Here is a 25,674-nt window from a genome sequence, read left to right as displayed (position 1 = left end):
AATATCATTCAATGGGCTAAAATAACTATAGATTAATATCCCAGCTCAGAAGACTTAGAAAACTGCCAAGATGAGTCAGTCTAGGCTGCCTATAAACAACAATTACTTGCAATCTAATGAAACAATAAATTTAGATATAGTAAATTGATTCAGTCACTATAAGATATCCTTTGATAAACATAGGCACAGCTGTGTAATAATGAAAAGCCTAATTACATTATTATGTTATATGGAAGTAACTTTGTTATTTCCTCTGGGAGTCCTTACAAGACTGAGACCAGAAAAGATGATCTGTATTGCCAATTCCTGTCTGGAATGCAGCATTTTCTTTCAAGCTGCAGCCCAACATTTGAATCCTTACATATGGACTTGGGATGTGGTTTCTATAGTCTGGTTCTCAACCAAAGTGGATAACCACATAACTACCAGTGAATACAAGAACATCCTGGTGTTGTTTTAATACAACTAAGTACATTAATTTAACAAAGGCAGATTTGGTGTGTCTGTGCTAAAAAAAAAAAAAAAATTACCTAGCCTTCCTTTTAGAAAGCTATTTACTTCACAAGAAAAAAAAAAGCAAAACATTGGGCTTTTGAAGGTGGTGGTTAACTGAATTTTATGTTTTGGGGAAAACATTTTCTCCCAGGTAAAGTAACCTCTGAGATCAAAGAAACAGAGCTATGGAGTTTGTATATTACTTCCCTCCCCATTGGCTATAACAGAATGAACAAGAATTATTCTATTTTAAAAGGGGCCTCCACCATCTTAGAGATTTACTGCCTATACAGAGAATTCTGATAAGACAAATCAGAGAAATGCATTTCCTACAGGAACAAATCTAACTTTTAACAGTTCTTGTGACTGTAGAGCTTGCAAACTCCTCCATTTCTTTTTCTGCAGTGAAATCCTACTAATGGCTGTGTACTCTAAAAGAGTCTAGAAAGCTATAAAAACCCAGTCTGTACCCTAAGAAGATGAAGATGAAACTAGTCTGAGCAGTCTTCCTCAGTGCAATTTTCAATCTGGCTTCTCATTTTTTGACTGCCATCTTATGATGATGGATAGGGATTGTTTTGTTTGTTTGTATTTCCAACATGGCATAGTGCCTGGCACATATGTATATTGAAATAGCCTAGCTAAAGTAAAATTTCATCTACCGAAAGACTTTCCCAACCTCTCTTAATTCTAGTGTCTTCCCCTCCTTAAATTATTTCATTTTTTCTTTTATAGCTTATTTGTATATATTTGTTTGTTGTCTCAAGCATTAGATTGTGAGCTCCTTAAATGGTAGAATTGTCTAGGGTCCTTTTGGTATCCTCAGTGCTTAGCACAGTGCCTGGCACAGAGTAGGCATTTAATAAATGTTTACTGACTAGCTTAATAAATGCTTTTTCATTCATTCATTAACTCATTTAAACTAAGTTGTCTCTTCTAAAATGACTAACAAAACTCACTGGTTTGTCATTATCAATCTCAGTCCCAAGATGTGATGAAAGAATACTTTTTTCAGGTCCCCAATCTGAATTCTCATTATGTGTTAGAGGACATGTAGGCAGCAGCAAATTAAAGAGCCCCTTCTAGGTTTTCTAAAAATAAAATTAATTGAACTTAATGCTGAAAAATACTGAGGAGTACTAGTTTTCCTGTACTGATGACATACTTTTTTAAAAAAGGTTTTGGAATATTTAACCTACCTTTCATCCAATTCCTAGTTTGGCAACATTTTCCTGAATATTAGGAGATCAGCAATGTTTTTATTTTATTTTTTGAATCATGGGGGGAAAATATTAATGATTCTATTTTAGTCAATAAAAGCTACTCTTCTATGGCATTCTGATATTTTTTATGAATAATTTAAAATTACTTGAGTACATTTCATTTAGCTTGGATTTAGCTTTAAATAAATACAATACAGGAATACTGCAGTACACTTAAGACACTCAGATGTAATGTTAAATACCTACATTTTATCAACAAATAACACTGTTCTCATAGATAAAAAGTATTATTTTGATAGACTTTGTAATTAAAATATCCAACCATGAGACAACATAATAAAAAAGAAATTTCTTAATATATTTAACTAATTGGGTCAAAAGAGCAATCATGCTTTAAGATATATTTGCGTTCAAATAATTTTTTTCACATTCAGGAATGAATATTCAAACCCTTAGAGATCCTTCAGCTTTATAGCTTCCATAGATCTTCATGGCTCCATTCCATACTCTTCTTCAAACTTCTGATTGCATTTTTTCTGGAACTCTCCTTTGAATTTATCACAATCTCACTAACATAATTATTTTTGTATTACTTTCTTTTACTATTTACTTATCCTTTCTATTACTATAATCAGTTCCTGTGTATCTGTTTTTGTCTCCAGTACCCACTCTAGTACTTTTCACATAATAGCCAAGTAAATAAATGGTTTTCAAATTGAACAGAAAGTCACTCAACTGTAGAGGCTTTGTTCTTACTCTTTATTTATATTTGCATTAACTTCCAAGTTTCCCAATGAAAATCATAAGATCACATCTGGGAAGGACCTTAAAAGCCGTTTAATCTGATGTATTTACTCTACAGTTAAGGAAAATGAAGCCCAGAGAAGTTCAGGTCTCAGTCACACATAGGATCCTAAAGATTTTACTAGAATTCTTCCAGTACTAAGGGTCCTAGTTTTCCTCTTTTATTGAAAAATTGATGCATATCTTTTTGTTGAAGGAAAGAAAGAAGTCTGCAAAGGACAATAGAAGTTGTTTGTTTTTTCTTTAGTTAGTTTTTTTCTCTCTGAGACCTTTGATTCTTACCTGACCATCCTGGGAGACAACGGCAATAGCCAGTGGTGGGATGGCAGCCATCAGCATGACTGCAGTCACAGCGCTCCATGCAGTTCAGCCCATATGTTCCATCCTGTCAATATAGCAATCCAAACAGAGCAATGAAATAAATGAAATCTTATAGAACATAGAGTTCAGAGAAGAAGGGAAGTAACAATAAGTTGTATGTCATTTTAGATATTATGGAAATGACTGTTTTCCTCTGCTTTTCTTATGTCTTTATCCATTTAATTAAAAGTTTCGTACCTTAGCATAAATAATACCAAGGGTTTTATAATATAATTTGTTATCAATTAAATTAAAAGGTTAAAATGATGGTCTTTAAATAAGACTTTACAAATAATTTTAAAAATTATTGTGAAAAGTTTATAACTTCAATTTAATCACTATCACAGTGTATCTATTGATTATACAAAACAATAAAAGAAAGAAAAACCTACTTTTTTCTTCTTAATATCTTCATGCTGCTGAGAGTCTAAGCAATATGAAATTTTCTGATTTAAGAATGAGACAGATAAATATGGAGAAAACGCTTGAATTAGAAAATCCCATGCTATTTAATCTCTCCCACCGAAGATATTTAGATTTATATTTAGAACTAGAAGGGCCAAGCATGGTGGTTTTTGCCTGTAATCTTTGCTGCAGGGAGGCTGGTGAATTGCTTGAGTTCAAGTGTTCTGAGCTGCAGGAGTGTTAAAGGTATCCACCCTAAGTCTGGCAACTTAATGAGCTCTTAGGAGTAAAGAGCCATCAGGCTGCCAAAGGTATGGCAAACTAGTTCAGCTTAGAAAAATGGCACAGTGAAAGGAATAATGAACTGGAAGAACTTCATATGAACTGGAAAGACCTCCAGAAATTGATGCAGAGCAAAAGGAGCAGAACCAGGAGAACACTGTACATAGAAACTGATACATTATGGCACAATCGAATGTAAAAGATTTTTCTACTAGTAGCAGTGCAATGACCCAGGACAATCCAGAGGAACTTATGAGAAAGAACACTAGCCACATCCAGAGAAAGAACTGTGGAAACAGAAATGCAGAAGAAAAACATATGATTGATCACATAGTTTGAGAGGGATATGATTAGGGTTTTGATGTTAAAAGATCCCTCTACTGCAAACATGAGTAACATAGAAATAGGCTTTGAACAATGATACACATGTATATTCCAGAGGAACTGCTTGTCAGCTTTGGGAGGGAGGAAGAAAGAGTGAGGTGGGGGGTGGGGGGTTTGGAGAATTATGAATCATGAATCATGTAACCATGGAAAAATATTTTAAATATAAAAAATTAAAAAGTAAAATAAAAAAATTTAAATGGCACAAGTTGAAGCTATCATTTCATTCAGAAGTAGGATCAGGTGCTCTGGGAATGGTTGCTGCATTTGTTACGATTAAAAATGATAAAGACTGATATAATAATATAAATTAGGCCAGCACCTAAGATTGGTTATTTATTTGGCTCACTTCCCTAAAAGGTTGATGGCAGATCAGATCAGAGAGAGACGTTTCCCTTGGGTCCTGGCCCTGAATGGGTAATTGCAAACTGCTGAATTCACTTTAATTAGGCTTTGATTCAAAGGCCTGTTTATTTCCCTTATATTTTTTGCACATTTTACATTTCATTCACAAGTTAATTTTTTTTCTTGAATTTTATTCTTTTTATTTTGCCAATTGATTTCATACAACCCCTGGGACTCAGTCACTCATCCTTAGCTGACCTGAGGTACCCTTTTCAAGGAAAGAAGGAGTGTTTAGAATTTTCCTCAGAGGGATGGAATGTGTATTAAGTTTTTTTTTAAATTCGATAATGTCAAAATATATGTATATTTAACTCTTTTAGGAGTAATTTCAGGGGGAAATGTATAATTCTTAGAAGAAAATGTATGTTTTATAATCTATTATGTTAAGTTTAAATTCTTTTGAGAATAATTTCAGGATAAGGCTTTTGCCATCTCCCCAGAATCCAGATGACGGACCTATTTGATGAAGGCACCAAAAGATGCCTAAAGACCCTTCACTGTACCATGAAGACCAAATTTGAACTTTGGGGTGCAGCTAATTGAATTTATGGGGAGTTGAAATTGAGTTGAATGTATTGTTTTAATTGTACATGTTATGCCAATAGGGGACTGCCTCCAAATTGGTTTTTTGTCAATGCGGCTAATTTTATCCATTCGTTCATCTATTTCTTTTATCCTCAAATTCCTGAAAATTAGAAGTTGTCTATGTTTACAGATCCAGCAAAGAAAAAAGGGCCAATCTCAGGGGGAATTGTAAATTTGGAATTGGGAAGATGCCATTTAAAAGTATGTTATATATTTTCTATGAACATGTGGGAAACTTTGAAACTACATTTCCCAAGATTCCTCATGGCAAACAGGAAGTATGATGTTGTAAGAGAGGGGTTAAATCTCCTGGGTGAGGAAGAAGTCTCTCTCTTAGCTACGAGGCGGGTGATACGAAAGGTAAAGATGGCTGAGGTGGCAGTTTGAATACTTATAGGCACGGTCTTATATATATTTTACCAGCAGGGCCATGGCTTTAATTAAAATACTAATTTCTATTATTATATCAGTCTTTATCATTTTTAATCGTAACAATTTCTAGACTGAGTGAGATAGGAAGCCCAAGTCTTAAAAAAAATCTAGAAGGGACCTTAAAGATCATCAGATTTAACCCTCTCTTTTATAGATGAAGAAAATGAAGTTCAGGAAGGTTAGATCACTTGCTCAGAGCTGCATAGCTAATAAATATCTAAGGTAAAATTTAAATAGAAGCTTTCCAGATTCTACATCCTGGCTACTACCCACTATACTATGCTACCTTTTTTATGTATTAATAAGAGGAAAAAGAAGCTTTCCCCCCCTTTTCTTTATAGTTCTATGAACATCATGGGCTGAAAAGATTAGAGAAGATCTGATTTTATAGACTTTCATTTATATATTTATAAAGTTTCTCTGTCATATTTTTTTCTTTCTTTTAGAAAATAACAGGATGACTTTTAGCATATTCTAAATTATACTGAAAAACCTCAATAGGGTACCTTGCCATTTTATTTTTATAAACACATGCTAGATTTAAAATTAATATCTTCCATGTCCTTATTTTCTATAAAGTTTATTAATAATCACTTGAAATAGAAAAGATAGATAACATAGATTTAAAGATTTTTATTCTGTCTGTCTGACTACATGTAGCTTATCCTGCTGGATTCTCCTTCTATCCTCCTGCTTGCTCTGGAAAGTAGTGTGCCCAAAAGACCCAGGTAGGGTCCACCCAAACCCTTTTATCATGTAGAGAATGGGATGGACCAGGTTGGGAATTCAGGAGGGGGAGGGGATGAAATTCCCTCTGCATACACATCTTTTTTTCGTAAGACAATGGAAATCAAATAATTAATGAGCATGGCACTTAAGTTTGTGTGACAAGGATATTACATCTTTTCCCTCTCATATGAGTGTATAAAGTAGTTGACAAATGGTCAAGACATTTTCACATGAAGAAATCAAAACTATCAATAAGCACATGAAAAAGTGTTCTAAATCCCTCTTGATTAGAGAAATGCAAATAAAAACAACTCTGAGGTACCATCTCACACCTAGCAATTTGGCCAATATGGTAGCAAAGGAAAGTGATGAATGTTGAAGAGGATGTGGCAAAATTGGGACATTAATGCATTGCTGGTGGAATTGTGAATTAATCCAATCATTCTGGAGAGCAATTTGGAAATATGCCCAAAGGGCTTTAAAAGAATGCATACCTTTTGATCTAGCCATACCACTGCTGGGTTTGTACCCCAAAGAGCTAATAAGGAAAAATACTTGTACAAAAATATTTATAGCCATGCTCTTTGTGGTCAGGAAAATGAGGGAGTGTCCATCAATTGGGGAATGGCTGAACAAATTTTGGTATCTGATGGTAATTGTAATACTATTGTGCTGAAAGGAATGATGAACTGGAGGAATTCTATGTGAACTGGAAAGACCTCCAGAAACTGATGCAGAGCGAAAGGAGCAAAACCCAGAGAACACTGTACACAGACTGTACACAGAACACTGTGGCACAATCAAATGTAACAGATTTTTCTATTAGTAGCAATACACATCCAGAGAAAGAACTGTGGGAGTAGAAACACAAAAGAAAAACATATGATCGATCATGTGGGGATATGAATGGGGTTTTGGCTTTAAAAGATCATTTTATTGCAAATAAGAATAATATGGAAATAGGTTTTGAACAATGATACATGAACAACCCAGTGGAATTGCTTGCCAGGTACAGGAGGGAAGAGGGAAGAGAGGTGGGAAAAATCACGAATCATGTAAAAATGGGAAAACATCCCTAATTAATTAATTAATTAAAAGCACGCACGCGCGCGCGCACACACACACACACACACACACATCCAGCAGAAAATTCTCATATGGAGGAAAAGAAAACCTTACACTTTGCACAGTTAGCAGTCTTGAGTTTTTACCTGGCAAGCAAATTCACATTTCTCCCCTCTCCATCCAGGAGCACAGGTGCATGTTCCATCTAGAGCACTGCAAGCTCCTCCATTTCGGCATTCACAGGTCAAGTTGCAGCCAAAGCCCCATTTGCCACTGGGACAGTTGATAGAGCAATCCACACCATGCCAACCTGCCACAATCAGAGTGCCAGGATTATGTTGAGGAAAAAAGGTAACAATTCATATAATTGACAAATAATGAAATTGGCAAAGTCCTCCATGGAATCAAAAAAATAAAAGGGGTGCTATATTATTAGAGAATGCATGTACCCTTCTTAACTAGTTTCCAGATCTATAAAATGCAGGGTTGAACTAATTCACAAGAACAAATGTTTAGAACTCGAAAGGATTTCAGAGGTCTATTTATCTATCTATCTATGCCTCTTAGAGATCTCAAAATAGATGTCTATAGACATCCAAACTCAGTTTTCTCCAAATAGAACTCTCTACCTTTATCCTTGAACCTTCCCATTTCCAGACTTCCCTGATTTCTGTTGAGGATACCACTATCATTCCAAGTCATCCATGCTTGTAACCTCAATGTTATCCTTGCCTCCTCTCACACTCATTCCACATGTTGAATTTCTTGTTAATATTGTCATGTCATTTATTTTCTAAAGTGAAGATCTAACTATTACGTCCCCTCCCCTCCCCAGTAAACTCCACTTGTTTCCTATTACCTCTAGGATCCAATATAAAAATATAAAGACTTCTTTCATTTATAGTCTTTCACAACTTGACCTCTTCTTACCATTTTAGTCTCTTTTCTACTTTAGTCCATGCACTCTAAAATCCAGCTACACTGGACTCTTATGTAGCTCTTTCTCACTTTTTCCCCACCCCATACCACATCCTAACTTCTGACTCAAAGCCTTTGCTCTGGATGTCCCCCATGCCTGGAAATGTTCTGATCTTCACTTCTGCCTCTTTAACTTCCCTGATTTCCTTCAAGACTCAGCTCAAATCCAAATCTCTATAGTATGTCTTTCTGGATCTTTCTCCTCCCTTCCCCAATACTTTCCTTTTTGCTATTACCTTCCATCTATTCTGAAAGCTTAGATTCTTCATATATATATATTCAAATCTAAAGACATTTATTAAGTACATATTAAAATAACAATTACTTAGCATTATATAATGCTTTAAAGTATGCAAAGTATTTTACAAACATTTCATTTTATGCTTATAACAATCCTGGGAAGTAGGTGCTATTATTATCCCCATTTTATACGTGAGAAACCTGAGGCAGGCAGAGATTAACATTTGCCTACGGTCATACAGTTAGTAATTTTAAAGACTGGATTTGAATTCAGGTCTTTCTGACTACAAATCCAGTGCTCCATCCATTATACCACCTATCTATCCTACTACTAGGCATTATGCTGAAGAAAGGCAAAAGACAGTATCATCTCTCTTATTATAAATGTAAGCTCCTTGAAATCAGGGATAGTAATTTTGTCTTTCTTTGCATCTCCGTGCTTGGCTGTACCTAGCATATAGCAGTTATTTGATACATGCTTGCTGACTGACTCAAGATGTTGCAGTCAAGGTAGGCAGTGTGGCTGGCAAAACTAGCTCTTCTAAGAGCAAAGCAAAAACTAGGCCCAACAACTTTTTGCTGTAATTGCTAGAATCAAGCAAACACAAATAGACTACTTGAGTAAAAGGGGTATAAAAAGTGTTTTAGCATTCATTGAGACCCACTGTACTACATTGAGTTTTGCAAGGAATTAGATATCAAAAAAAAGCAAAACCTCACAAAACAAAAAAGTGAGAGTATTTAAAAGAGGAAGAATGTTGATCCTTAAAGTACTATTAATCATAGAGAGTATCTTGTACTTCCTAGATGTTGTCACAGCTATGGATAAGTGAGTATTTTCTGACTCTCTCACAAAATGGGCTTATGCAAGCTTTTCTTATGATGACTCTCCCATAAATTTCAGCCTGAGTTTTTTCCAAACTGGATAGGAGATCACAAGATTTTTCAAATTGGAAGAGATTGTTGAGCTCACCTACTAAATGCCATTATTTTACAAAATAGGAAACTTGTGGTCTAGAGAATTAAAGAGTGGGCATAAATTATTAGTGGCAGATTTAGAAGTAACTCCTCAAATGCTGTTGCTCATATAACTTTATACTATGTCACCTTCATTGCAGACTCATATGTAAAGTCATTCAGACATTCTTACCTGCTTTGCAGGTACAAGAACCATCTATGGGAGAACAGGTAGCACCATTTTTACAGTTGCACTGAGAAGAACAGTTTATCCCATAGGTCCCTAGAGGACAAGGAGTAGAACAAGCAGCATCCTAGAAAGGCACAAATAAGAAAATGTGAATTGCAAAATGAAAAAGAAAATATGTCTCAAGTCATGTTAATTATGAGTCCTTGAATCCAGATAGAATTCTAAAATCCTTATCCTTTAACTTTTTTAATGCCCTTGGTCAATAAATTCCTTCAAAAGTGCTGTTACACTCTCACTATTATGTGGTCTGCTAAATATAGATTTTAAGATGATTTAAGTAGGTATTGACTCTACCCCAGTTTGGGTCACAGTGCAATATAGTCCATATAAAGCTAACCCTTTATCAAATTAGTTTTGCATCATTTATTGGCAAGATCATATTGCATAATCAAAAGTAAGAGTTTTATTACAACTAAAAAGAGACAATGTGATTGTAGATTAGGAACATTACTATAAATTTAACAGTAATTAAATATTAACAGTACCTTAAATGATAGTACTCCTTGGCCTTTCTTGCCAATGAAGTAATATCATTATAAAGTGAAGATTTAAGGGCCTGTATTTTGTTCTTTAAATTTGGTGAATATAAGAAGATTGAGAGGTGATTCGTTAAACAACAGTGACATGTGACAACTTTTCATATGTGAATGGTGGTCTCACATTCATATGAATACCTTATATAGTAACTTAAAATTTATTAAGTATTTCCTTATAAAGACCATACGAAGTAAATAGAACAGGTATTATCATCCCCAATTTGCAGAGAGAGAAAAGCCCAAGGCCAGTGAGTAAGTGTCAGAACCAGAATGTAAACCCAGATTTCTCCTAACTGCAAATCCAGTGGCCTTTGTATTATGCCATACTGCTTTTCTGAAGGCTTAGGATATATATAAAGATTAATTTCTTGATATTTGAATGTTGTTAAACTCAAGAATGAATTAAAAATGAAGCTGTGAAGGTAGTATTCGATAAACCCAAAGACCCCAGCTTTTGGGACAAGAACTCACTATTTGACAAAAAGTTCTGGGAAAATTGGAAAACAGTATGGGGAAAATGAGGTTTAGGTCAATATCTTACAACCTATACCAAGATGAATTCAAAATGGGTAAATGACTTAAATATGAAGAATGAAATCATAAATAAATTAGGTGAACATAGAATAGTATACCTGTCAGATCTTTGGGAAAGGAAGGAATTTAGGACCAAGCAAGAGACAGAGAACATTGCAAAATGTAAAATGAATGACTTTGATTATATCAAATTAAAAAGGTTTTGTACAAGCAAAACCAATGCAACCAAAATGAGAAGGAAAGCAACAAATTGGGAGAACATTTTTATAATAAACCTCTCTGACAAAGGTTTAATTTCCCAAATATACAGGGAACTAAGTCAGATTCACAAAAAATCAAGCCATTCCCCAATCGACAAATAGTCAAGGGACATAAATAGGCAGTTCTCACATGAAGAAATCAAAACTATCAATAAGCACATGAAAAGGTATTCGAAATCCCTCCTGATTAGAGAAATGCAGATTAAAACAACTCTGAGGTACCACCTTACACCTAGCATACTGACCAATATGACAGCAAAGGAAAGTAATAAATGTTGGAGGGGATGTGGCAAATTTGGGACATTAACGCATTGCTGGTGGAGTTGTGAATTAATCCAACCATTCTGGAGAGCAATTTGGAATTATGCAAAAAGGGCTTTAAAAGAATGCCTACCTTTTGACCCAGTCATACCACAGTTGGGTTTGTACCCCAAAGAGATAATAAGGGAAAAGACTTGTACAAAAATATTTATAGCCATGCTCTTTGGGGTGGCAAAAAATTGGAAAAAGAGGGGGTGTCCATTGACTGGGGAATGGCTGAATAAATTGGGCATCTGAAAGTGAAGGAATATTATTATTATGCTGAAAAGAATATTGAACTGGAGGAATTCCATGTGAACTGGAAAGACCTCCAGAAATTGTGCAGAGCAAAAGGAGCAGAACCAGAACCCTGTACACAGAGACTGATACATTGTGGCACAATTGAATATAAAAGACGTTTCTATTAGCAGCAATGCAATGACCCAAGATAATCCAGAGGAATTTATGAGAAAGAATGCTATCCACATCCAGAGAAAGAACTGTGGGAACAGAAACTCAGAAGAAAAACGTAAGATTGATCACGTAGTTCAAGAGGGATATATATGATTAGGGTCTTGATGTTAAAAGATGACTCTACTGCAAATATGAAAAACATAGAATTAGGTTTTGAACAGTGATACATGTATATAACCCAGTGGAACGGCTTGTCAGCTTCAGGAGCAGGGAAGAAAGAGTGGTGAGGTGGGGGGATTCATGAATCATGTAACCATTGAAAAATATTCTAAATAAAAAAGCTGTAAAATCACCTTCTTATATAATTTTTAGACTCAAAACCTGGAATGACTCAAGGGTGGTGCTGTCTTTAAATTGTGAAATGGGTAATATAAACCACTACTGGGCTTTCTAGTCTCTATGACTAACTAAATTTATTTGAAAAATAAAAGCTCTTCATGTCATAGTCTACTTATCTTTAAAATAGTGAATTTAAAATGGAATTAGCTCTTATTGGGAAGGCTTCTAATTTATCCCCATTGCATATGATGCTTGTTGATGGTTTTAGGTACATACTATTTATTATTTTTAGGAAAGGTTCTTCTATTCCTATACTTTTCAGTGTTTTCAATAGGAATGGATGCTGTATTTTGTCAAAGGCTTTTTCAGCATTTATTGAGATAATCATGTGATTTTTGTTTGTTAGATTGTTGATATGGTCAATTATGTGGATGGTTTTCCTAATGTTGAACCATCCTTGCATTATTGGTACAAATCCCACCTGATCATGGTGGATGATCTTCTTGCTGGAGTCTCTTTGCTAGTATTCTATTTAAGATTTTTGCATCTATGTTCATTAGGGAGATATGATGGTCTACTTAAAAAATCCTAGAGAATCAACTAAGAAGCTGGTAGAAATAATCAACAACTTTAGCAGAGTTGCAGGATACAAAATAAATGCACATAAATCATCAGCATTTCTATATATTTCCAACACATCACAGCAGCAAGAGGTAGAAAGAGAAACACCATTTAAAATCACCATAGACAACATAAAATACTTAGGAATCTATCTACCAAAACAAACACAGCAATTATATGAAAACAACTACAAAACACTCTCCAAACAAATAAAACTAGATCTAAACAATTGGAAAAATATTGATTGCTCATGGGTAGGACGAGCTAACATAATAAAAATGACCATTCTACCCAAATTAATTTACCTATTTAGCGCCATACCTATCAAACTACCAAAAAACTTCTTTACTGAATTAGGAAAAACTATAACAAATTTCATTTGGAATAACAAAAGATCAAGACTATCAAGGGAAATAATGAAAAAATATGAAGGAAGGGGGCCTAGCAGTACCAGATATTAAACTATACTATAAAGCAGCAGTCATCAAAACAATATGGTACTGGCTAAGAGACAGAAGAGAGGATCAATGGAATAGACTCGGGGTAAATGACATCAGCAAGACAGTGTATGATAAACCCAAAGAGCCCAATTTTGGGGACATGAATCCACTATTTGACAAAAACTGCTGGGAAATCTGGAAAACAATATGGGAGAAATTAGGTTTAGATCAACATCTCACACCCTACACCAAGATAAATTCAGAATGGGTGAATGACTTGAATATAAAGAGGGAAACTATAAATAAGTTAAGTGAACACAGAATAGTATACCTGTCAGATCTCTGGGAAAGGAAAGATTTTAAAACCAAGCAAGAGTTAGAGAAAATTACAAAATGTAAATTAAATGGTTTTGATTATATTAAGCTAAAAAGCCTTTGTACAAACAAAAACAATGTAGTCAAAATCAGAAGGGAAACAACAAATTGGGAAAAAATCTTTATAACAAAAACTCTGACAGGGGTCTAATTACTCAAATATACAAGGAGTTAAATCAATTGTATAAAAAATCAAGCCATTCCCCAATTGATAAAATGGCAAGAGACATGAATAGGCAATTTTCAGGTAAAGAAATCAAAAGCATCAATAAGCACATGAGAAAGTGTTCTAAATCTCTAATAATTAGAGAAATGCAAATCAAAACAACTCTGAGGTATCACCTCACATCTAGCAGATTGGCTAAAATGAAAGAAGGGGAGAGTAATGAATGTTGGAGGGGATGTGGCAAAATTGGGACATTGATGCATTGCTGGTGGAGTTATGAACTGATCCAGCCATTCTGGCTGACAATTTGGAGCTATGCTCAAAGGGCTATAAAAGACTGCCTACCCTTTGATCCAGCCATACCATTTTTGGGTTTGTACCCCAAAGAGATCATAGATAAACAGACTTGTATGAAAATATTTATAGCTGTGCTTTTTGTGGTGGCAAAAAACTGGAGAAGGAGGGTATGTCCTTCAATTGGGGAATGGCTGAACAAATTGTGGTATATGCTGGTGATGGAATACTATTGTGCTCAAAGGAATAATAAACTGGAGGAATTCCATGTGAACTGGAAAGACCTCCAGGAATTGATGCAGAGGGAAAGGAGCAGAGACTGATATACTATGGTAAAATCGAATGCAATGGACTTCTGTACCAGCAGCAATGCAATGACACAGGACAGCTCTGAGGGATTTATGGTAAAGAACACTACCCACATTCAGAGGAAGAACTGCAGGAGAGGGAACATATAAGAAAAACAACTGCTTGAACACATTGGTTGAGGTGGACATGATTGGGGATGTAGACTCGAAACTACCACACCAATGCAACTAACAATAATTTGGAAATAGGTCTTGATCAATGACACATGTTAAAACCAGTGGAAATGTGTATCGGCCATGGGTGGGTGGAGAGCGGGGGGGTGAATGGGAAAGTAGGAGCATGAATCATGTAACAATGTTAAAAATGAATATTAATAAATATATATATATATTGGAGGGGCTTGCAAAACTGCCAAAAACCTCCTGAGGTAGGAGGGAAAGATGAAGAAAAGGCAGTCATTTGTAATGGAACACAACCCCCTGTGGGAATTTTCAATTTTCATTGAAATGTTTAATATCTCATATTTTCGGCCATCTTTTAGAATCTATTACACCACAAGAAGCCTAAGTGTGAACAAAATTACTTCAACAGCTTGAACCAACAATAAAGTATACAAAAGGGTACATTAATTATTTCTTGGCACAGGAAAAATGGCAAATAAAAAAATTATTTTGTCCTTTACTGGTCAGCTTAGGAATGGTCAAATGTACCTCAATTTTCATTGGCAGGTAGACCCAGACACAAGATTGTCTTTCAAAATGTGTGCCCAAATGATACATGTATAACCCAGTGGAGGAAAAAGGGGTAGGGAAAATAATGAATCATGTAACCATGGAAAAATATTCTAAATTAATAAATAAATTATTAAAAAAAAGAGTTATGAACATGTGAGGGATTGATTTGGAAAGGGTTTCTATTTCTATGCATTTTGAAAAAAAATCTCTACCTGGCTTCCATTCAGTATGTCACCCTAATTCCTTATGCAAGGACTTGAATAATAAATACATATTTGAATTAAAATTAAAAAAAAAAATGGAATTAGCTCACATTCTCCTAAAATATACTTTAGCTGTTTAAATTAAGTATATTTTAGTATATTTTATTTTATTAAGTTTTAGTATATTTTCTTTTTATAAATCATACTTTTTTCTATTTAATAGTAAATCTTTATAATTATATTGGTGCTTTACCCTTCCAATTTCTTCCTTTCATAGAATTAGGGACTGGATCCATCACTGATATAGAGAACTCTAAGGTGAGAAAAATGCTTCCACTAGTTTTTAGGTCAGAAACATCTTGGCAACTTATAGTCTTGCAGAGTTGCCTAGAATACTGAGAATTTAAGTGATTTGCCTAGGTTCACACTGCCAGTATTTGTTGGAGATAGGCCTTGAGTCCAGGTCTTCTTCGCCAGTTCTCTATTTACTATGCTAGGCTGCCTCTCTTTTAAAAGATCAATAATTTCTGGAATATTGGTTTATTGTAGCACTTTTCATGAACATGTTGTTTTCTTTATTCTCCAGATTTCAAACCAACTCTTCCTCTAAACTTGATCTTGCTAGAACTCCCTGCTTCAGGCCAAAGTCAAAATAATTCACCTTAAATCCAGGTGCACAGAAGCATTTCCCTGTCACACTATCACAGTCAGCACCATTCTGGCAGCTGCATAGTTGCTGACAAGATTCCCCAAAAAATCCAAGCGTGCAGGTCTCATTGCAGTAGAGTCCAGACCATCCTGGTTTGCAAGAACATTCTCCAGAAACAGGATGACAGCTGAGAGAAAGGAGTAAAAGCAAAAAGTAATTCTGAAGTGAATATGCTATCAGTCAGTCAATAAGTATTTATCAAGTACCTACTATGCATCAGACACTGTGCTAAGCATAAGGAAGGGCAATAGACAATCATACCTTCAAAGAAAAAACAATCTAATGGGGGAGACAACAAACAACCAAATGTGTACAAACAAGCTCTGTGCAGGCTAAATAGGAAATAATTAATAAAAGGTACCAGATTTAAGAGATATTGGGAAAGGCCTCCTATAGAAGATGGGATTTTAATTGGGACTGTTTTATTACTCATCAGGGAACCCCTTAACAACTTTGTGCATTTCATTGCTTTTGATTTATTAGATTTATTGATAATGAATTAAAATAGAAAATAAATGTGGTGGTTACTACTTATGATCCCATCTTCCATAGTCCACTATGACAAATCTCTGGGAAGAGGGGTGAATCCCTAAGACTCTCTTATAGAATAATGAACATCACAGACCAAAACTTTCTAAGAGAATAATGGTGCTAAAGTTAGACAACTTACCTTTGGGTAGCCTTCAAATGACAGGGACATTTTCTATCACATTTTATGCCATAGACTCCTTCCTTACATAGCCTTGCCTCACAATGCTCTCCAGTGTAGCCAGGTTCACAGAGACAGGCTCCACTGATGTGGTAACATTTTCCACCATTTATGCATTGACAAATCTCAGCACACTGCATTCCATATGTTCCAACTGGGCACTCATCCTGGCACCTATTGGGCAAAAGAAAGTGATGGGATTGAGGGAACTGTATATAATATTGCTATAAAAGTGAATTATTATTATTATTATTATTAAATTTGTATTTGAAGTATCACTGATAGGTAAATTATATGTAAATTATAACAGACTTTGGATTTTACATACATTTTACAATTGCCTAATAAATTTTTTAAAATTTTAATTTTTTATGCTTATCCATGTAAAAAGTATCATTTATCCTACTTTAAATTTTTATTATAATCAAAGTACCAAGCTGTCAAGAGAGAAGAAAGGAAACCAAAAAGACAATATAAGATAAAGCATTTTTGTAGCCCATAGAGAATAATGAAGAACTCATACAGGCATCAGGAGTCACACAGCCATTGTATCCTCCAGGTCCCCAGAGAAGAGCAAAGAAAACTGAATCTGAATTAGCCGTACTTGCCCAATAAAGAAACAAAAACACTGAAAACATTCTATAATTTCCCACACCCAACAGAAGCATTTCAGTTGACTGTGAAACTCATTCTTGACACTCCTGGATCCCATTCCAATGTTTGATCTTCAAATTAGCCCATCATTAGTTATTTTCCTTTCTGGGAACTGAAATGTAACCCTGATTGTTTTCTCTTTCTTTAGAAAGTTTTGATTTTTAATTCTGAACAATAAGCTTAAAGAATAACTAGTTCCCTTAAGAAATGTAGGTTCTCTTCTGAGACTCTTCGTTGACAATTTAGGGTCAGTTCTGCCAGTACGAAAAAGGTTTGGAACTTTCAAAAATATAACATTTGGCAAATGGAATATTGCTTGTCTATGGGAAAAGGTCAGTCAAGTAGCAAAAGAAAAACAACAGGCAGATTTAATATGTTTAATATCCTTTATAACCCAAATTGCTTATAATTTTTAAAAATAGTGTTGCAGATCTTCCACAACAGAAGGAAATGCTCTGGTGAAGGAGAATGAGGTAGAAAATCATGTTGCTGGGGGTTATGGGAGAGGAGAGGTAAGGGTGGCAGTGGAAGCATGGATCATTCTAGAGGTAAAATCATAATCATCCCTCCATGTAAAGCACAGGTTTAGGTGACATATGCTAGTGGAAAGTACACTAGACTAGAAGCCAGATAACTCTGGTTCTAGTCTTAGCTTTGCTGCTAATAGCTGTGTAACCTTTGGCAAATTATAAGCTCTCTGAAGCTTTCCTCATTTGCAAAATGTAAGTAATATTTGTAGTACATACTTCACATAGTTGTTTATAAGGATCAAAAGAGATAATATATGTAAAGGACTTTCTAAGTAGTAAAGTTAAAAATAAATATTATTACTATCAAGGCACTATGCTAATCAATCAATGCTCGCTATGACATTCCAGATTCACATTAATGTTAATGGTGTTAAGAGATTCCCCTAGTACCTTCTCAGAAAAATTCTATGGAAAGCCAAAAAAACCATTCTCCATTTTCATTCTGATTCATCTGGATCTCATTAAATGCCCTCTACCCCATTTCCTTCCAACTTTTCCTCAAGAAGGAAAGCATTTCATTTTGGTATTTTTTTAATGCTGCCCTATTTCTCTCATATCCTGGGAATGCATGGCTGGAAAATACATGTGTGAGGTGATGCCTACTCCCTAGAGCACAGTGGTTTAACCACAGTGATTAAGTTCCTGCTGACATCTCATAACAGATTAAATGGGATGAAAAGATCCATAAGAATATATCCTCCCTCTTCCATTTCCTTCACTTCATATGAGGGTTCTTTGAACCCTCTACTTTTTTCTCTTTTTTTAAGTGGTGAATTTAAAAAGCCTTGTGATTGCTTTTATTTTGGAATATAATTGATAACAATAAAGCCTACAATGAAAGCATTATTGGTTCACTAAAAAGCAACCACTACCACTCCAGCAACAACTGAGGAAGCATCTTCTAATTCTCCTCCTGGCTCACTTCACATCAAATAAATCTAATCTAACATGCATTAATTAAGCACCCCACTATGTATAAAATACTATATTAAGTACTTAAAATATGATGCTTAAAAAAGAGACAGAATTACAGAATGTCAAAAGCAGAAATGACCTCAAGGGTCATCTAATCCTTGCCCTCAAAGAGTTTACATATGACAGAGGTGGAATAGCAATAATATGGTCACATAAAAGTATGTGGTTAAAGAATGAAGAGTGCAAAAGAAAAAGCAAAGTGCTGTCAGGTTATTAAGCAGGAGAAAAGCACTAACTGTTCCCTTCTAACAGTGGTAATTTCTTTCCTTTTATACTCAACATCTCAATAAGAACTGAAAAGAAGTTTTAATTCTTTCCCAAAAATTTCAAATAGGAAGGCATATAAAAATTATTTTCCTAACTATTTGCTTACATTGTGTTACTTTATGTAATTAGTATGTCCATGTTATCTGTAATTTGAGATTACAGCCTTCTAGAAGGATGGAGTAAGGTAGTAATATAGCTTAAATGATTAAACCTTACACAGTGTATGTGCATTTCAGTACATGTAATAATTAATTTGCATAGCACTTTAAAGTTTAGAAAGCTCATTCTCAGATCACCTTTCTGAGGCAAGCACTATAAGTATTCTCCCTCCATCTCTTCTTTTTACAGATGAGGAAACTGAGAGGTCTTAGAGATATCAAATTACCTCTTCATAGTCCCACAGATAGCAAGTATAAGTGTCAGGATTTACACTCACATCTCCTGACATTAAATCCATTAACTCTACTCTTTGAGTCTCCTTTTAAAGTGAATGTCTCCCTTTTTAAAATTCATTTTTATAACTTTATATTATATAAATAAAGAAAAATCTCATTCATCCCAAACAACTACTCAGCAACTTCATTTATAGAGTGTACCTTGATACATTATTTCAAGATAAATAGGCTGAAACTAAGATAAGAAAAAATCGACAAGAGACATGTCACACAATCAATGTAATAAAGCCTGAGTACTTTGCTCAGAAAAGAGCACCGGGAACCTTCTTTCAGACCCTGTTTACTTTTATTTGAGAAATTTGACTTCCAAATCCATATCTGAATAAAGGAAATGAATTTTGATAGGGTAGAAGCTAGAGGTAAGAGAAGCATACTAACAGCATAAGTAAGCAACAGATCAGGGGGTAGAAAACCTTTAAGAATTAGACATAAGAACTCCAAAGTTCTATTTAGAATAGAGGCAAATGGTAAAATTATCCCCCAGTAAACAATAGGGCATTCATGTATAATAAATCAGCATTCTGCTGCTTTTAATTACAGTGACCTTGAGTTATTAAGATAAAGGATGTTTGAGGGGGCAGCTGGGTGGCTCAGTGGACTGAGACCTAGGCCTAGAGACGGGAGGTTCTAGATTCAAATCTGGCCTTAGATACTTCACAGCTGTGTTTATTGCCTAGCCTGTACCACTCTTCTGCCATGGAACCAATTCACAGTATTGATTCTTAGATGGAAGATAAAGGATTTTTTAAAAATGTTTTTTAAAGATAAAAGATGTTTGGTATAATTTCATAAAGCAGAGAAGCACATAATATAGTTTGAAAAGGTTTCTTCCCTTAATTTTTTTGAAACCCTATATGAGTATTCCTAAAATACTAAGTTACTCAGAAAAGTAGACTGTGTAGGGATAACTAGGTGGCTCAATGCATTGAGAAACAGGTCTAGAGATAGGAGGCCCCAAGTTCAAATCTGCCTTCTGATACTTCCTAGTTCTGTGAGCCTGGTCAAGTCATTTAACCCCTATTATCTAGCCTTTACTGCTATATACACAGTATTGATTGTAAGATGGTATGGTAAGGGTTTAAAAAAAAAGAGAAAATTATACTGTAGAATTACTTATTGCTCTACAGTTGCAAATAGCAAGATTTTATGGTACTGAAAAGGTACTGAAAAAAAATAGGACCAGGCCCATTTTGAAGAAACCTCAATAATTATAATAGATATGACAAACATATGAAATCATGAGGAAGTTTATGAAGCAAATTATTTCAAAATGCAAAACCTGTGTAATGCAGAATACTATAGCCTCCTTGCTATTGCTTAATCAGTTTTCCTTTTAAATTTATAAAATATAAAGCTGTGCCATGATGAATTGGAACAGTACTCAAAGACATGTTTTCTTTTTGCTAGTAAGGAAAAACTCTTTTGGTTCCTCTATGGTTACTCATGATAATTTTGATTTTTAATATTTATTAACACCTACAAATGTCTCTGTGTTTAAATATTTTAACATACCTCAAATCAGTGTTATTTTCTATTTTAGATGATAAATTCCTGAATATTAAGACGGTACCATACTTGTTAGACCTACTTTAAAGATCACTCAGCACAAAGTTATAAGTAGGAGGATATTTTATTCAATCCTTCTGGAAGATGAGCAAAGATCATAAGACATGCAATGGATGTTTAATAAATACAACTGAAAATCAGGATAATTGTCAGGTAGTATTACTTGGACTATTAAAACCTCCCTTTTAACTCTATTGTCAAATGCTAAGTAGATAAAAGTGCCTTTCTCTTACCGTTCTCCAGTATAGCCTGGACTGCAGTGACATTGGCCTGTGGCTGAGTCACAGGTCCCTCCATTATGGCATTGGCACTCCTGGGAACAATTCTTTCCAAAGCGACCCTCAGGGCAAGGCTGACCACACACTGTGCCCTGCATTGAAACAGAATCTGAAAATAAGATGGAATTGTAGCTAGGGAAGGAGATAAAAGGGGAAGATAAGAATGAAGTGAGGGGAGGAAGGTAAAAGTATTTCAAGGAAATTATATTAATGCACTGAATTGATTATTCCTCTTAAAGTGACAGATTAATCTTTCTTTTCTATTGAAAGTCTGAAACTCAGAATACTTTAAAGATGAGAACATTTATAGAAATACTGAAAACTAAAACTAATCAAAACAGTTATTAACAGTTAATTTTATAATTTAAAATGATTAATCAAACCACCTTTTTCTATATTATCTATATGTAGTAAGTTATCACTATTTCCTACAGTCAGAGAAGTAAAATCCACTATTTTAACTGAATGTCCAAATAGCAGGTTTTCAAGAAAGCACATTCCAGTGTTTCTTCCTGATTCCAATCAATTGGCAGAATGATTTTAAATGTCTAAGCAAAATATCCAGTGATCACTTAATATCATGTAAATCTCTTTCAAACAGTCAATGAGGAAATCAAAAGAATTGGTTGAGCAGATGGTATACCCATTGAGCCTGTACAGAAAATAGCAGTCAGTCCATTGATATTTGCCTAGTTCAGTTTTGGATTTTAAAATTCCAATTTGAGCCAAGAACCTGAAAGAGAACTGTTCTTGGCAGAAGAGAAGGAAAAAGAGTTTCTCCTTTCTTCTTTTCAATGACAGAGACAACTATCTAGCATGAGGCAGAAAGAGATACACTAAGCATAAACATAAACAGACATACCTTCAGATAAAGAAGGAAAGAGCATCAAGAGCCCTCAAACCTAAGAAGAATGAGGGCTATAAACTCAAGAAAGGACTTATAGTAACCAGTATTTGTGAGATAATTCTCTGGACCTACATTCCTAGATGTGCATCTCACTAAAATTGTACTCTCAATTTGGGCACACTCTTCCTCTGGACTCTCTGAATATTTGTGGGAAAGTATGTCCCAGGGATAAATAGGAGAAATGTTTTGTACTTTATCAACATATTTCTTATATTATTTTAGTAAATATGCTTTTCCAGAAAGCTGATTTAGGTTACTTGTTGATAACCAATAGAAAATATAAAAGCCAGTACTAGAATATCCTCATCCTCCTCAAGACTACTCTTAGATTTCTAGAGAAGTAATCAACTACCCTCTGAAAATATAATCTGACACTTAGAATGGGAGCTGGGAGAATAGCCAAGGACTGAATGGATATGCTACACTAGTATTTATCAAATTTCTATTAATATGTTAACATTTAAGATTAAGAATTCTTGAAACAATTTTAACAATAACATAGCAGAAGGAAAAGAATCAAAAAAGTATTTAAGCACGTTATAATTTAAAAAGAAAACTATTTTTTTGTACATTATATCATATAATGGAGCTGAAAGAGGTCTTAAAGATCAAGTCCAATCCTGTCATTGTACAGAAAAGGGAAACTGAGACCAATAGAAGTGAATTAAAACCAAGGCCTTTCAGTCTTTAAGTTGAACATTATTATGCCAGACTGCCTTTCTCTGGATGGATTTTTTAATTGCACACTTATAGTTAACACAATTATTTGTTGAAGATAACTGAACAAAAAGAGTAAGCTTAACTAGGTCAGCACAACAACTGGGAAAAGATAGAAATCAAAGAAAGGGTTAAGATAGGACATCATATCAACAAACACATTAAAAGACAAATGGTATTTCAAATAGCACAGTTTCTAGATAAATTTTTGATTACTAAATATTTTCTTTTCCTCCTTTTCCTCCTCTCTCTTAAAAACGCAGACTGTGGGCAGTTTGGAATTGAATGTTACTGAATACCAGATGGTTTTGAAGACATTTATAAATGTTTGCTTTAGATTCCTCATAATAGCATAGGGAAATACAACTCTTTTGACTCCTAGCTCCTGGCAAAGGCCAGCTAGTATGCTAATTAGATCATTCTAAAAATTTTTTTTTTGGCTATTTAAAAACAAGAGGAGATATATCATAAAATCTTGAGCTTATATGGTCTTTATAGTTTAGAGATCTTTCAATTTATCCTCTTTCCTTCAACCAGGACCATATATGAAGCATCTCAGAAATATAAGAATCTAAATTGTTTTCAAGAACCTTTAGGAAATTATTTGAATAGTTTATGACTTTTGTGTTCTTTGCCTATATGTAAAATAATATACACATATATGAAAGGCAGTGAGAATACTTAATACATGTGTAACCCCAATCATTTTAGGCACTATTGCTTTATTCAAAGCAACACCTTTTATAAGAGTATTCTGTGATAATTGGATGTAAGTTAGTCTGACATTTTTAAACTGCTGTTTTAATTGAGCAATTTACTTTTAAGCACATTTTAACAATTCTTTCATATCAGCATGATGGTTTGATTCAATCTTAATTATAGTTGTTTCTTTATATCTACAAAATGAACATCTTGATTTCTTATAAACTTGTGCCTTTACATCACTTTATTTTTTAAAACTTCCTTGCTGCCTATTCCAATTCCTTTGATTTCTTTTTCTTCTCTTATTGCTACAACTAGCATTTCTAGTACAATACTGAATAATAGCAGTAATCCTGGATATTTTCGCTTCACCTCTGATCAGCAAATCTATGTCATTTTTTCTTCAATTCCTGATAAAATATACTGGCTTTATGACATCATTTGTTTTTCAATATTGGTTCTATAGGCATCTTCTGAATTAGGTTGATAATTCTCTGCCCCTACAAACAGTCACCCAGATAATCTCACATGAAGTAACACTAGCTGTTGTTCTACTCTCTATTATACTTATTAATGGCTCATTCACCCTAAAAAACCTGACAGTCACCCAAGAAAACATATGATTAATTACCTCAACATGACCCTTAGCTATAATATGATATATTTCCACACTAGCTGAAACAAATCAAACTCCACTTGGTTTGGCAGAAGAAGAACCAGAACTCCTATCAAGTTTCAATGTTGAAAACACTGTAGGACCATTTGCCATAGTTTTCTTAGCAGATTATAGTAATATTATTGTAATAAATGCCATAACAACTATCCTCTTTCTAGGTTCATCCATTTGATTACAACTTCTCTTACCTCAATACAACAACCTTCATAATTAAAACAGTACTTCTAACAGTAGCCTTTCTATGAATTCAAGCATCATACCGCCAATTTCTATATGACCAATTAATATGCTTATTATGAAAAAACTTCCTACCAATTACACTAGCACTCTGATTATGATATATCTCTGTTCCAATTGCACTATCAAGCATTCCCCCACAAATACAAGAAATATGTCTGACAAAAGAATTATTTTGATAGAATAAATTATAGGGGTTTAAGTTCTTTTATTTCTAGAAGAATAGGAATTGAACCTACATCTAAGAATTCAAAATTCTCTGTTGTTTACACCACATTCTAGTAAGGTCATCTAAATAAGTTGCTTATACCCCGAAAAAGTTGGTTTACATCCTTCCAACACTAATATCCCCCTATGTATTAATAATCATCTCACTTAGCCTACTTATAGGTACATCAGTTATGCTAATTAGCAACCACTGAATGAATAGGTTTAGAAATTAACACATTAGCCATTATCCCAATAATAATCTACCCACACCATATACATAATACAGAATCCACAATCAAATACTTATTAACCCAAGCTACAGCATTTATATATAATTATTATATTTTCTATCATTTACAATGCTTCAATAACCAATCAATGAACCCTATTCCAAATCTCTAATCAATGAGCATCACTTCTAATAACATTAGCCCTAGCTATAAAACTAGTACTCGCTCCTTTCCACTTTTGAGTTTCAGAAGTTACCCAAGGTATCCCACTTTTATAAAGCATAATCCTACTCACCTCACAAAAAGTTGCCCCATATCAATTTTATATCAAATTTCACCATCTTTAAATATACCAGTACTTATATCCCTAAGCATTCTATCAACTATTCAAGGTGGATGAAGAGGCCTTAACCAGACACACTTATGAAAAATCTTAGACTACTGATCAATTGCCCACATGGGATGAATAGCTATTATTATTTTAATTTACCCAACATTGATCCTACTAAAACTAGTAATTTATTTTGCGGCCACACACTATATTTTTAACACTTAACTACTCATCAATAATCAAAGTACATTACTTAGCAAATATGAAATAAATCTGCCCCTATAACAATTATTATTTTATTAACACTTCTGTCCTTAGGAGGAGTACTACCATTAACAGGACTTATACCAAAATGATTAGTCCTACAAGAACTTATTGCCCATAATGACATTTTTTTTTAAA

The 25,674-nt window shown here is 34.3% G+C and overlaps 1 protein-coding gene across 2 annotated transcripts in view; it reads right to left on the bottom strand.

Annotated features, from left to right (window-relative positions):
* MEGF10 (multiple EGF like domains 10) overlaps window positions 1-25,674 on the bottom strand; it is a 114,401-nt gene that overhangs the window by 32,817 nt on the left and 55,910 nt on the right. For both annotated transcript variants that reach the window (XM_044662215.1, XM_044662222.1), the window contains exons 7-12: window positions 21,218-21,354; window positions 16,499-16,711; window positions 15,781-15,955; window positions 9,538-9,658; window positions 7,316-7,479; window positions 2,805-2,907 (exon numbers count right to left, since the gene is read on the bottom strand). In XM_044662215.1, coding sequence (XP_044518150.1) covers window positions 2,805-2,907; window positions 7,316-7,479; window positions 9,538-9,658; window positions 15,781-15,955; window positions 16,499-16,711; window positions 21,218-21,354 — 913 coding nt within the window. The remainder of the gene's footprint in view (window positions 1-2,804; window positions 2,908-7,315; window positions 7,480-9,537; window positions 9,659-15,780; window positions 15,956-16,498; window positions 16,712-21,217; window positions 21,355-25,674) is intronic.

Source organism: Gracilinanus agilis, chromosome 1, assembly GCF_016433145.1.
Source record: "Gracilinanus agilis isolate LMUSP501 chromosome 1, AgileGrace, whole genome shotgun sequence".
In the NCBI taxonomy this organism is placed as follows: domain Eukaryota; kingdom Metazoa; phylum Chordata; class Mammalia; order Didelphimorphia; family Didelphidae; genus Gracilinanus; species Gracilinanus agilis.
This window is presented reverse-complemented; position numbering and strand designations above follow the sequence as displayed.